This window comes from Polyodon spathula, chromosome 1 (assembly GCF_017654505.1).
Source record: "Polyodon spathula isolate WHYD16114869_AA chromosome 1, ASM1765450v1, whole genome shotgun sequence".
NCBI lineage: Eukaryota > Metazoa > Chordata > Actinopteri > Acipenseriformes > Polyodontidae > Polyodon > Polyodon spathula.
Genome location: NC_054534.1, coordinates 80,857,447 through 80,872,484, shown reverse-complemented (window position 1 = coordinate 80,872,484; position 15,038 = coordinate 80,857,447). Strand labels below are relative to the sequence as shown.

The following is a 15,038-nucleotide window of genomic DNA, read 5'->3' as shown; positions in this document are numbered from 1 at the left end:
ATATATGGGAGCCCATTTCGAAGGAACTGGATAAGCCCGGTATGTATGATTTATTGCCATATTTGTTGAAATACCATCAGAGAAGACACTCATAATTACTACATCATTTTGACGTATATGTACCAGTGTTGATCACTGTTTTGTCAATAGCAATCTGTAATAGTTGTATAGATCTGGCAGTTTTCAAACCTGTCGTGTCGCCTCAGTGTGACTTATGGTGTGTATGGTCATGTCGTTGCGAAAGTATCTCGTCGCCAATTATAAAATCGCATCGCTTCTGGTGTGTGGAGACCTTGACGATTTCTGATTTACAGCTTATTTAATGAACCTTGTTTGCTCCAGGCGCATGCGCGTACCTGGAACATTGTACATTAAATTAGCAATATTATCTATTAACTTATTTCAGGTATCTGCTGTGAATGTTTAATTGCTTCTTTACATTTGGATTCTACTTCTGTTTTGACATGCCACTTGTTCTACAAGACCAGTTCCAGGGGGTAAGTCCATACATTAGTCAATTACATTTGAAAAAATTGAGTTGCTACCGAATATGTTGTAGTCAACTGTTGTCGGAGTTTTAAGTCTTCAGACTTGTATTTAAAGTAATGCTTTTTTCTTCTAAAGAACAACATATGTTAATGTTGCTTTATTTTTATTTGATTTTATTTATTTTATTAATTTTTTTAAAGAATCTGCCCTGTCCAAAAGTCACAGAAAAAAATTATACCAAAACCAAGTGTATTGAAGGCTTGGGGTTATAACCAGACTTCTATAATCTTGTCTGTGCTGTAGATGCCTGAATGTAAGTACCATTTAACAATTGTGTTTCTGTGCCAATTTTTAGGAGAATGCAGTGTGTCAACCTTTCAAGGAACTGACCCTAACAGTAGCATGCCTGAAATCTGCTGTTTGCTGCATTAGGCTCAATAAATGGGGAATTATTCATTCAGGGAAAAACAAAACAAACCAAAAAAAAACGGTTTTCATTGACAGAGGTGATTAAAGTCATTGTTTTAAAATGTTGAAATGCCCCCCATGCTTTCCCTTTTGAAAAGAATAGCTATGCAGTTGGCTATAGGCACACATCTGGACATCATGAAAGTTGTAGTTTACTGGTTAAGAAGAATTTAAGAAAAAAAAAAAAAAAAAATATAATATATATATATATATATATATATATATATATATATATATATATATATATATATATATATATATATATATTATATATATAGGTGATCTGAGGACTCCAAGGGAGCCCGAGCAAGTGACCAGGCCCACCTCGCCTCAGTGGAGTAAGACAGGGAGGTCCATGCATTCTGGCAGGGTGTCAGCAACCACAGGGACCATACGCCTCAGCGCCAGACTGTTTTGCAGAGGTGGAGGTCGGGGTTGTGGTGGTGCTGATCACTATAGCTCCTCTTCCTCTGACAGCTGCAGCTTGGGCATGGCCAGTTCTAGAGCTGGGACAAGCGGCTCCGGTTCTGGCTCAGACAGCTTTGGTTCCAGTGCCAGCAAATCTGGCTCTGGTGCACGCACAGGCAACTCTTGCTGTGGTGCCGGCCACACAACCTTCTGGAGCACCGGCTTCAGCTGTGACACGGGGAACTCCAGTTCCTGTGTGGACAACCCCCACTCCTGCCTCCATCGCAGATTGCTCTCCCACTGTTTGCGGGTTGCCTCCTCCATCTCTGCCGAGAACTTCTCTAGAGCCGTTATCAGCTCCTCAGTGTCCATTTTATTTGTCCTGTGGGCCAGTTGGGGCTATTGCTTACCACTGCCACCGTATGTAACCGAGCAGTTTCCACTTGGGTTCGTTGCCCCTTTAAAAACCACTGACCCGACACAGGAACTTGCAGTTTACAGCGGTTGCGCACTTTCATTTACAAAAACAAAACAAATACCTAGCTCTTTTCAAGCACTAACTGAGCAAAAACTGGAACACCCTGACTACAAAACAATACAGCTAAGCTGTTTACCTGTTAAAACAAAATCAAACAAAAAACATATTTTTTTCACAAATACAAAAAGGCTTTATACAGTACCTTTGAATTTGAGCACACCTTCAATCGGGCTCCTTATCACACAGCAGCCCTGAGTAAACTGGCTGCTTTCTTTAAATACTCAGTACTTGGCTCTAATTTACAATAGTAGCCAGGTGCAGATGATAATTTACAGTAAAACAATTAAGCAATTTAGTTTGGCAGGGAGATTTTAACCCTCTCCCTGCCACAAACAATACATTTCCCATGCGCAATGACTCTTCTCTGTGTTATTACAGTGCAGGGGCGGCGGGTTGCTTGGACCTGAGGGGCGTGGGCCCACCCATTTTGCTCATGGGCCCACCCAGTTATGGATCGATTGACAATTAAACACATTTCATGTCAAACCATATCAGACTGTAATCCGCTGCGGTGAGTCTAGCTCATCCTTGTGGTTCAAAAAATATATCCGTCCCTCCCACCTCAGCACCGTTGTCATGGTTATGAAAAAGCGATTGGTGATTGGACTGCTGAGATATGAGATCTTGCGTCTTCAGTAGTACAGTATCGAAATTAAGCGCGTCGGCAGCAAACATATGGGAACTCTTCTTTCATTGCAAAGCATGCAAGCAACCAGATTGTGCAGCTGCTGTTCAGTTTCATGGACTCCGATTAGCACTAATCTTGGACTTGCCTAGTATTACCTTATATAAGGTAGTCCAGAATTGGTGTTGGATGTGGTCAGTGAAACCACCCCTTACAGTATCTAATAGTAATAGAATTTAACAGTAATTATTATTTTATGGCTGTTAAGTAATTTTTGTTCCTGGTGTTTAAAGGGAATTAAGCCATTTGCTAATAAATAACACTAACATAGAAAAAAAATGAACATTGTAAGTAGATTAAATATTGTTTCTAATAGCATAATAATTATTTTTTCATTGACTACTAAATATTACAGGTTTTATAGAGCAGTTTAGTTCAGAAATATTTCGTATTCCAATAACACAGCTTTCATTTCCAGGCCAGCATGTGACCCTCTAGTTCCCATGTAGTGCCGTACGCAACACTTGAAACAGCTGCGGGAGTGGCAGCCTTCTTCATGATGAGGGGAATCATAGTGACCAGCTTAGTTATTGGAAAACTCTTGGGCTAAGCATGGGTAAGAGTATTGCTGTAGTAAACATTTAGTCCTTTTAGTCATTAAGAATTAGTAGCAGTTATACTGGTGGTAGCTAGACCAGTTTGCATAGATGACCTCATGGTCTTAGTTCTAAATGTTTTTTTTTTTTTTTTGCACAGCATTGAGGTTGGGTAGGAGTTAAGGGGGGTGGACTACAGGCTTTTGATATGTCTGAAGTGTCTGCAGAAACCCATCCACTCGCCAATACAATAAGTATTTTTTGTCAGCCTACAAGTAAAGGAAATAGTTACCTTATAAAACCTTTAGTGGGCAGTCATAAGCAGTGGCCAACCAATTTAGAGACGCTCACACTTTTGCTGCCTGTGCCTTAACTGGCTGCATTTCAGTCTTTGCAAAACCTTTCAACACGTACATTTATCACAACCTGCATTAAGTCACCTGATCAAAGTGAACACACCCTCCAGTCTGTGAAACACAGAAAGGGTATTTGTCCAAATAAATGACACAAGGATCTTGAATAATAAACTTGTCTAAAATAGACACTAATGATTAGTCAATTTGGTTCATCCAGGCTTCATTTCCTCGGTATTTGTCACAGCTTCACAAATACAGCTATGGCCAAAAGCTTTGCATCACCTGGAATTGTAGGATTAAGACATGATTTAAAAGATTTACAACTATTTGAACATAATTGAGATCTTTTATTTGACAGTGTAATCAATTGCAAAATGATAACATAAAAGTCTACTGGAAGCCTTAACATTCAGTTCGTGATAGATTTCAAAATGTCACATTTTTTAATTTGTCAGTTTTTAATTAAGTATATAGAAAACTACAAAGCAGTATATAATTCAATATTCTAACATAAGTTTCATTTGACTGAAATGGGTTAATTCTATAGGGTGATGTAAAACGTTTTGGCCATAGATGAATATATGGTATTCCACAAGCTGGCTAGATGTCAGACACCTTGTAAACAAAAGGGGATTATTATTATAAAAAGTTGAGACTTTCACAAGAACAAAGAAAGGTGTTAGTGGTAAGAAGCAAGTTTAAACAAGCTGCATTAATCATAACGTTATCATTTGGAGGGGAGGAAGTCATGACATGATATCAACAAAAGTTAACCACCCAAGACAAGTTGTTTGTCTTTTGTGGGCAGTCCGTCCTTGACTCTGTGTGTGGGGTGAATGAAAGGGTCCAAGTCAATGTTTGGTTAAGCAAAGCAAACACTTTCATCTCTGACAGTTTAGAAACCTGCACTTGCTACTGAGCCTGAGAGATTATATATATATATATATATATATATATATATATATATATATATATATATATATATATATATATATATATATATATAGAAAAACTGACTCGTCAGACAGGCTCACTCGGGTTCTTTTCCCTTCCAAGTCGCGACTCCACATATAGAATTTGAAAGAATAAGCACTGACGTGCACTTTTAATTATACAAAATAAATAAAAACAACACAAAGAGCTCCTTCGCAGCTCTTACTAAACATTTGATGCAGGTCTCTGACTAACTCGCAGATCGACTAAGCCATTTACCTGACAAATAAACAAAACATACCACACATGTTTAACACAGCACTTACGGTACATCTGACTGCTTAGAAACAGAGCCCATCTTCTGCTTCCTACTCAGCAGCCTAGTGCAGACAAACTGCACCTCTTTTATACCCTGTACCTGGTTCTAATTTACAGTTACTCCCCGGTGCAGGGGAAAATTAACTATAAAATAAATGAAATGATTAAACAAAACGTGCATTTGCACGTGTTTTTGGCAGGGAGAATATTAACCCATATATCATAAAATATTATATATATATAATATTTTTATGAAATATAATGTTGAATGTTGGTTATGTGGCTAACATTTAATCTATATACAGTGTGTTATTCTAATAATAATTGTAACAATGATAATATATTTCAGGCTGTTGCAGGTTTTTTAGGATATTTAAAAGCTTTCGGGTGTTTCAACTTAAAAACACATGCTTTTTTCTTCATTTTGCTTAATAAAGGGACAAAATGATTGCCTGATTGCATGATTTGAAAACATTTTAGTCTGGTTGAAATGTTTGTAATTTAATTTGTTTGGTACTATTTCTAAATATAAAGTCTAATTGTGTTACTGTTATTATGATTGTTATTATTAGTAGTAGTATATAAAAAGTAGTCTTTTTTTCTTTTACATGAAACATTAATTGAGAATGAACATCCTAATACTAATGCATAACTACTAAACATTCAACAGTAGTACAGAAATCATTCTCAATGTCTTCGATGTTGAATTTTTTTTTCGGACACGTAATTATACTACATGCTTTGGTGTGATCTCTACCTCCAAATTAACACAATAGCATTTGTATAAGTATGGGACCCAAACTCATTTCAACATTGAAGGGATTGAGAATTACTCCTGTTTTCTGACAGGATAAAAATGTAGTAATACAGACTTAATAATAAGGAGATCTTGCATTAAATTAAGAACATAAGAACATAAGAACATAAGAACATAAGAAAGTTTACAAACGAGAGGAGGCCATTCGGCCCATCTTGCTCGTTTGGTTGTTAGTAGCTTATTGATCCCAAAATCTCATCAAGCAGCTTCTTGAAGGATCCCAGGGTGTCAGCTTCAACAACATTACTGGGGAGTTGATTCCAGACCCTCACAATTCTCTGTGTAAAAAAGTGTCTCCTATTTTCTGTTCTGAATGCCCCTTTTTCTAAACTCCATTTGTGACCCCTGGTCCTTGTTTCTTTTTTCAGGCTGAAAAAGTCCCTTGGGTCGACACTGTCAATACCTTTTAGAATTTTGAATGCTTGAATTAGGTCGCCACGTAGTCTTCTTTGTTCAAGACTGAACAGATTCAATTCTTTTAGCCTGTCTGCATATGACATGCCTTTTAAGCCCGGAATAATTCTGGTCGCTCTTCTTTGCACTCTTTCTAGAGCAGCAATATCTTTTTTATAGCGAGGTGACCAGAACTGCACACAATATTCAAGATGAGGTCTTACAAGTGCATTGTACAGTTTTAACATTACTTCCCTTGATTTAAATTCAACACTTTTCACAATGTATCCGAGCATCTTGTTAGCCTTTTTTATAGCTTCCCCACATTGCCTAGATGAAGACATTTCTGAGTCAACAAAAACTCCTAGGTCTTTTTCATAGATTCCTTCTCCAATTTCAATATCTCCCATATGATATTTATAATGTACATTTTTATTTCCTGCATGCAGTACCTTACACTTTTCTCTATTAAATGTCATTTGCCATGTGTCTGCCCAGTTCTGAATCTTGTCTAGATCATTTTGAATGACCTTTGCTGCTGCAACAGTGTTTGCCACTCCTCCTACTTTTGTGTCGTCTGCAAATTTAACAAGTTTGCTTACTATACCAGAATCTAAATCATTAATGTAGATTAGGAATAGCAGAGGACCTAATACTGATCCCTGTGGTACACCGCTGGTTACCACACTCCATTCTGAGGTTTTTCCTCTAATCAGTACTTTCTGTTTTCTACATGTTAACCACTCCCTAATCCATGTACATGTGTTTCCTTGAATCCCAACTGCGTTCAGTTTGAGAATTAATCTTTTGTGCGGGACTTTGTCAAAAGCTTTCTGGAAATCTAAATAAACCATGTCATATGCTTTGCAATTATCCATTATGGATGTTGCATCCTCAAAAAAATCAAGCAAGTTAGTTAGGCACGATCTCCCTTTCCTAAAACCATGTTGACTATCTCCCAGTACCCTGTTACCATATAGGTAATTTTCCATTTTGGATCTTATTATAGTTTCCATAAGTTTGCATATAATAGAAGTCAGGCTTACTGGTCTGTAGTTACCTGGTTCAGTTTTGTTTCCCTTTTTGTGGATCGGTATTACGTTTGTAATTTTCCAGTCTGTCGGTACCACCCCTGTGTCAAGAGACTGCTGCATGATCTTGGTTAGCGGTTTGTAAATTACTTCTTTCATTTCTTTGAGTACTACTGGGAGGATCTCATCCGGCCCAGGGGATTTGTTTATTTTAAGAGCTCCTAGTCCCTTTAACACTTCTGCCTCAGTTATGCTAAATTTATTTAAAACTGGATAGGAACTGGATGACATGTGGGGCATGTTGTCAGTATCTTCCTTTGTAAAAACTTGTGAAAAGTAATCATTTAACATATTTGCTATTTTTTTTTCTTCATCTACGATTTTGCCATTTGTATCTCTTAAACATTTAATCTCCTCTTTGAATGTTCTCTTGCTGTTGTAATATTGGAAAAACATTTTGGAATTGGTTTTAGCTCCCTTAGCAATGTTCATTTCTATTTCTCTCTTGGCCTTTCTAACTTCCTTTTTGACTTGCGTTTGCAGTTCTGTGTACTCTTTCTGCGTACTTTCTTTTTGGTCCTTTTTTAATGCTCTGTAAAGTGCCTTTTTTCGCTGAATATTTTTTTTAATTGATCTATTAAACCATTTTGGCAATTTAGTTTTACATTTAGATTTGTCTACTTTAGGGATATAATTGTTTTGTGCCTCTAGTACTACATTTTTGAAGAACAACCATCCTTCTTCTGTGGGTGTTTTCTCTATTTTACTCCAATCTACTTCTGTTAGTCTCTGTTTCATACCTTCATAGTTTGCTTTTCTAAAATTGTAAACCTTAGCTTTAGTCATTTCTTTTGGGGATTTAAAAAACACTTCAAATGAGACCATGTTGTGGTCTGAGTTTGCCAGTGGTTCTCTGACCTCTGTTTTAGTTATTCTATCTTCGTTATTTGAAAAGACTAAATCAAGGCATGCCTCCCCTCTAGTGGGTGCCTTCACAAATTGTGTTAGGAAGCAGTCATTTGTCATTTCCACCATTTCTATTTCATCCTTCGCGCTACCCACCGGGTTTTCCCATTTTATTTGGGGGAAGTTGAAATCCCCCATTAGTATGGCTTCTCCTTTGCTACACACATTTCTAATGTCATTGTATAACAGATTATTGTGCTCACCGTCTGAATCTGGCAGTCTATAGCATGCTCCTATTATTATGCCTTTTGAATTTTTGTCCGTTATTCTGACCCATATTGATTCGGTTTTATTTTCTTTGTTCAGGTTTAACACCTGGGCTTCAAGACTGTTTCTTATGTATAGCGCTACCCCTCCTCCTCTTCTGTCCTGCCTGTCTTTCCTATACAGTGTATACCCACAAATATTAAATTCGTCCCCATCACTCTCAGACAACCACGTTCCTTTGATATAGTAAACTAACATTGTATTGTAAAAGACATGAGGATTAATATTGGAAATATTTCATTTTCCTTTAGGATGATGAAACTGGAAAGGTATGAGATTCATAGTTTTATACATTTTCACTAAAACATGTAAAATTTAGCCATCATAAAAGAGGTGTGTTGCATGTAGTCTTAACTCAAACCAGATTAATTCAGTTCAGTGTAATTTGCACTGACTGAGGTCTCTAGCCCTACAAATATTAAGAATAGTACATGTCTCTCAGCTTCTATGAGAACTAAAATCCTCACACATATATTTTGCATATAATAATAATAATCTTTTTATAGCGCCTTTCATAGTGGACCACCATCACAAAGCGCTTTACAAGAGACGAGACTAGGGTGTGTGAGCTATACATCAGATGCAGCTCACTTACAGCAACGTCTCACCCGAAAGACGGAGCACAAGGAGGTTAAGTGACTTGCTCTGGGTCACACAGTGCATTAGTGGCTGGGCTGGGATTTTAATTTCATTCGTTTTTTAAAAGGTGGTGGTGTTTAGATGTATGACAGTTATGGTAGAAAATATCTGTTTTATAACAAGGTTGTTTTTAGATTTGTGAATATCTTATGATTGAGTCCAGGTGCAATGAACTGAGTTGTGTTTCGTGTTTCAGGACACTGGACCCTCAGTAGATGCTCGAGGACACTGGCCGTTGGTAAAGGGAAGGGCAGCAACTACAGGGCCTGACCCACCACTCCACCCCGATCCGCACAGATAACCCATATAAACATCCACCCTGACGAGGGGGGCTGCACTCATCTCGGGGAAGTCATGGTAATACAACATATCTTCTGGAATCAAAACCTAATGAAAAGATTTTTTGTTACACAGCACTTTCTAACTCTAAAAATGAGTGTAATATAAAATTATGTATCTGTTACATTTGTCTGCAATTCTAATAAACTCTTATCCTGTAGCACATTGGGCATAAGTACAGTATTGATATCAAGTAGATATAGTTTCGTCTTACAGAATGGTCATTTTTGGATAGCAGCATGTTATGTAGCATTCTTCATATAGTACTCTATATTGTTTACAAATGTGTGCATTCAAATGTTAATCTTTCCTATAAAGGCCATAAAGCTGACAACACATAATCTTATTTTCCTTCACTGCAAACTAGTATATCCCAAATCTTTGTGTATAAGAGATATACTTGAACATGTAGAATATGACATAGATATTGCAATAAAGTAGATGTAATTCTGATTCTCTCAGATTACAGCTGATTACCAAGGGGAAAACATTATGAACATAAAGCAGGGAGACTACCTTCCATGCTGAACAGTCATAGGGAATAATCAACCAACTCCTTTATTGACACTCAGTCTTAAGTCCTAATATTGTTCCTACATAAAAAGATGAGGACGTGTGTGTGTGTGGTACACAAGCTACAGCTATGGCCAAAGGTTTTGCATCAATCATAAGAATTAAGTAATTGTGCATCTTAAAGTCAAATGAAACCTTCTTATTAATGTTATGCTAACATATTGAATTACATGCCAGTTTGTAGTTTTGCATACTTAATGAAAAACTGTCAAAAATGGGAAAATGTGAAATTTTGAAATCGAACATGAACTACTGTAGTACTGCTATGGCTTCTGGTAGACTTTGGCGATATCATTATGTAGTTTATTTGATTACATAATGTTAAATAAAAGATCCAAATTATGTTTAGTTTTTTAAATATTTTATACACAGACACACACACACACACACGCATATATATATATATATATATATATATATATATATATATATATATATATATATATATACACACACACACACATATATAGCGCCTTTCATAGTGGACCACCATAAAAAAAAAAAGCATTTTACAGAGGTAGACTGTGAGCTGTGAATTACATGCAGAGTCACTTACAATAGGACATTGATTTAACAACTCAGCTGCAGGATGGAGCACAAGGAGGTTAAGTGACTTGCTCAGGGCACTCAGGGAGTTACTCAATAGCAGAGGTGGGATTTGAACCAGGGACCTTCTGGTTACAAGAACTGGACTTTAACCACTCTACCACACTGCATATGAATTATGAAATATGATGAATTTATCCAGTAGAAGCTGAGGAACAATGCATATTTGAATTAAAATATTTGAATTAAAATACATATTTTATTAAAATACGAGGCCTACTTCGTGCATGCTACATTAAAGTGAAGATTTTCTGGATTATATAATGTGTTTTACAGCTTTATAGTTTACATGAAACATTATTTTAATTTGTTTTTGTTGTTGGCAGTAATAGCAGAGATTTGCATGCTATGCATACACTGTAGTGATGGAAGTATTTCTCCCCTGTAAAAAAAAACCTAACTTTTTTTTTCTTCAGGGTGTACTGTGTCCAAATGGATGCGAAGTGAAGAATTCAACACTTTTGAAGCAAGAAATGTAAAAGGAACATTGGCCTCGCTGAGAAGTGAGGTGTCCAATCTTTCTCAAAACTATGACCATATCTTTCAATATGTGAACAGTATGTCATATGTCATTAGAGAGCGACAAAGACAAACTCTTGGTAGGTATTAGCTATACAGTATACAGTGGCATAAAAAATGTATCTCTCTCTCTCTCTCTCTCTCTCTCTCTCTCTCTCTCTATATATATATATATATATATATATATATATATATATATATATATATATAGTGATGATATGTATGTACCAAACATCAGTTTGGATGCGTTAGGACCTGGGGATAGCCACACACATTGTATGATAACAAATGTAACAATTGCTTAATTGTATAGTTAATGTAACAATTGCTGAATTGTATAGTTAATGGGCAAATGCTGATAGAATGTATCCAATCTATATATCTCTATCCAATAACTTTTTACATTTTACATCCATCTCATTTATGTCTTTGTACTTTGTTGTAACATTCCACATACAGTGCCATGAAAAAGTATTTGCCCCGTCTGATTTTCTGCATTTTTGCACATTTTTCACATTTAATTTGGTCAGATCTTTTTGTGATTGTAGTAGTATATAGAGGGAGTCTACATCAGAATGATTGAAGAACAAGAAATTTTAAGTTTTTGGAATGGCCAAAGTCCAGACCTAAACTCCATTGAGATGTTGTGGCAGGACCTGAAACAAGCAGTTTATGCTCAAAAACCCACAAAACCCACTGATTTAGAAGTTCTGCATGAAGGAGTGGGCCAAAATTCCTCCACGGCGCTGAGAGAGACTGATCAATAACTACAGGAGGTGTTTGGTTGCAGTTATTGCTGCTAAAGGTGTCGTAACTAGTTATTGAGTCTAAGGGGGCGATTACTTTTTCACACAGGGCATTGGGTGTTGCATAACTTTCTTTAATAAATGAAATAAGTATCAAAATGTTGTGTTATTTGTTCACTTAGGGTCCCTTTTATCTAATATTATATTTTGGTTGAAGATCTGATAACATTCAGTGTCAAAAATATGCAAAAATGCAGAAAATCAGATGGGGCAAATACTTTTTCACGGTACTGTAACTGCAATGTAGTGAATGAATATACCACTGAATTGTGGAGCAGCATGCTTATCTGAAAAAACTTAGATACAACCATTCCATCTAGTGTCCATCTACTTTGCGGGGTCCTGGACAACCTGCATTCCAAAATCCAGAAGCTAGAGGAGGCCAGTACTAAACAGAACATGTACTGTGCCAGCCCCTGCACCACATACTGCAGCATCCCAGTGTTGTCTGGAAAAGGTACTGGTTCCCTTGTGTTATGAGCATGCAAATTACTAAGGCTTTGCATTTTTTAGTAAATTGAGGTTGAGACATAATAGACGTGAATAACTATACAGGTTTCTCAGAACAATGCATAATAATAATAATAATAATAAGAAGAAGAAGAAGAAGAAGAAGAAGAAGAAGAAGAAGAAGAAGAAGAAGAAGAAGAAGAAGAATCCCTGATAAGATACTTCATTACTCAGTATAAATGTGTATGTTCTTATATTACAGAATGTGAAGACATATTCAGAAAGGGCAGTGATTCTTCAGAGATGTACCTGATCCAGCCTGATTCCTTCTTTAAACCCTACAAAGTATACTGTGACATGACAGGTCAAGGCCTGTGGGCATTGAAAAAGGATTATTATTCCTATTGGAGATCCTGGTCCAGTGCACTGATCTAGCCAGTACCTGTAACAGGTGTCATCTAATATTGAATTGGATTATTGTGTTCTGCAGGATGGACATTGATTCAGACCAGGCAGGATGGCAGTGTTGACTTCGGCAGAAGATGGGACAGCTACAAGAATGGGTTTGGAAATATTGCAGTGGATCATGGCAAAGGTTTCTGCAATGCCCCTGGTGAGAAGTTACTAGCATTTGAAGTAATTTAGAATATTCACATTCAAACTTTCTAACACAATAATGAATTAAATTTGCTTATAATGGAAGGTAAAATACATAACCCAGTGTATCAGATTAAATCATTGTCTGTTATACTGTGTTTAAAACTGAGAACAGGATTCACAATGTGGATCATGACATCAATCAGTTCTGCAGAAGGTTTTCATGGTTGCTTTGGTTAGGGGATGCCCTAAATAGTGTCAGTTGTATAATATGTTACAATAGCAGATTTATTTTTGTATAACCACTTCAGTAAAACAGTTGATGTATTAGGACCAAGGCTACATGCAAATGAAGCCATTTCTACTGTGCTAGCTCATTATCTCTGGTTTCTAGGGGAGTATTGGCTAGGAAATGATAAGATCAGCCAACTTACAAAAATGGGACCAAATGGAATTATTATCGAGATGGAAGACTGGAATGGAAGCAGGGTACATGCTCACTACAGCCAGTTCATGCTGCAGAATGAAGCCACCAAGTACACAGTGGCGGTCGGCAACAACAAAAGCAATGCTGGAAACTGCCTTCTGGAAGGAGCTCAGAAGCTATATGGGGAAAACAGGACTATGACCATCCAGAACAGCATGATGTTCAGCACATATGACAGAGACCATGACAGATGGTGAGTGCATGAAAAGTCATTTTCTCTCTGTCTGTCTTTAACACAGTTACTTTTTCTTCGTTTTCTGTGTCTCTTTCTGGGTTGAGGAATTTGCTTTCCACTTTTCTGACACTAGGGTTTGAATCTTGCTCTTAAATTTAATTTAGTGATCTCAGTTTAGATAGTAGTTACCACTTAATTTGGCACTTTTTCACTGAATAGACAAGGTTTTTTTTTTTTACTAAAGCAACACGTTCTTTGAAAAAAACAAGCAGAATTATTATCACAGGTTTAATATTATCATATCCTCCATTAATTCGTTGTGCCAATAATCTCAATATGCATTACCAATAGAAACAGTTGCTGTGCATATAGAATATCATATAGGGTACTGTAGGATACAAGGGGATGTCCACTCCACGAGGGTAGGAACAGCTACTGATTGAGCTTACGGGACTTTAAGATGGGTAAAACTCTGCTTGTATTTTACATATAACTCTATATTGTATTTTTTATAAGAAATGGTTAAATAAGACTAATGAAACAGTATAGCTCATGTGGCATTGTGTGTTATGTTAGTGGTATTGGTAGGAAGCTGATTGTTGCTTGTCGTCCACCAGGTAAAACTGAGATCCAGGCAAGCAGTGCTCCAGAGAAGACGGTGGTGACTGGTGGTAAAACCGCTGTCACTCGTCGAATCTCAATGGATGGTACTACTGGGGAGGAGCATATACTAAAGCAATTGTCAAACTTGGAACAGATGATGGACTTGTGTGGATGAATTGGAAGGGATCCTTGTATTCCCTGAAGGCAGTCAGTATGATGATCAGACCGTTCTTCTCGGGCTGAGAATAGCAACCATGTCTCTGGTGTAAAATACACAAAACAATACAAAACATGTTTGCACATGTGTTGAATTCTGTTTCTTTCTTAAATGAACAAAAGTGGGTTTTCAAAAACAAGCTATTTTAAATGGATTCGTTATTCCATTCATGTATTAATTATAAAATGGAGAATGATTCATGTTGGCACTTTGCTTTTGGGTCAACTTCACAGTACAGGAGCAAGTGTTGGATTGTTCACCCACTAACAGGGAACATGAGCTGGGATCAGACCGTCATGAGACAGGTTAGTTTTATCCTTCAAAGCAGGAAATGTAATTGCAAAAAACCTGTGAAAATGGCAAATTAAAAACATTTTATATGTTTAAACCTGTAACATTATAAATAAACCTAATCTAAACTGTCCTTTATTCATTTGAATAAATATTATGAAAGATGGAAATCACATAGAATATGCACTGAGTGAAAATAAAACATTTTGAAACACTTTAATTTTAGTAAATAAAATAAATTGCAAAAAGTAAACAGAAGTTTTTTTTTTTATCAAACCTTTAAATTAGGAACCATTGTATAACTTAACATTTTAGAATGCAGTTATTTTTCTTGGTGATCAAACAATAAAGAAGTGCATGTCTCTTATTATTCACATTCATAAATACCTCAACTGGAGTCAGTGTTGAGTAAAACCAGTACAATGTGCACAAAAACATAACTGTTAAATCTTAATTTCTGAACACTGTAACTAGCAAGTCCAGCCGTTACCTCTCACGCTGAGCTGTCATACTCAATACAGAAGGAAACGA

At 36.6% G+C, this 15,038-nt stretch overlaps 1 protein-coding gene across 1 annotated transcript; it reads left to right on the top strand.

Moving 5' to 3' along the window:
* The first annotated feature begins 8,928 nt into the window (after positions 1 to 8,928).
* On the top strand, positions 8,929 to 14,615 carry LOC121322990 (fibrinogen beta chain-like). Its single transcript, XM_041263692.1, has 5 exons — positions 8,929 to 9,201; positions 10,779 to 10,961; positions 12,628 to 12,750; positions 13,129 to 13,414; positions 14,014 to 14,615. The coding sequence occupies exons 2-5, from the start codon at positions 10,799 to 10,801 to the stop codon at positions 14,015 to 14,017; spliced, it is 576 nt and encodes a 191-aa protein (XP_041119626.1). The 5' UTR covers positions 8,929 to 9,201; positions 10,779 to 10,798; the 3' UTR covers positions 14,018 to 14,615.
* The last annotated feature ends 423 nt before the right edge of the window (positions 14,616 to 15,038 follow it).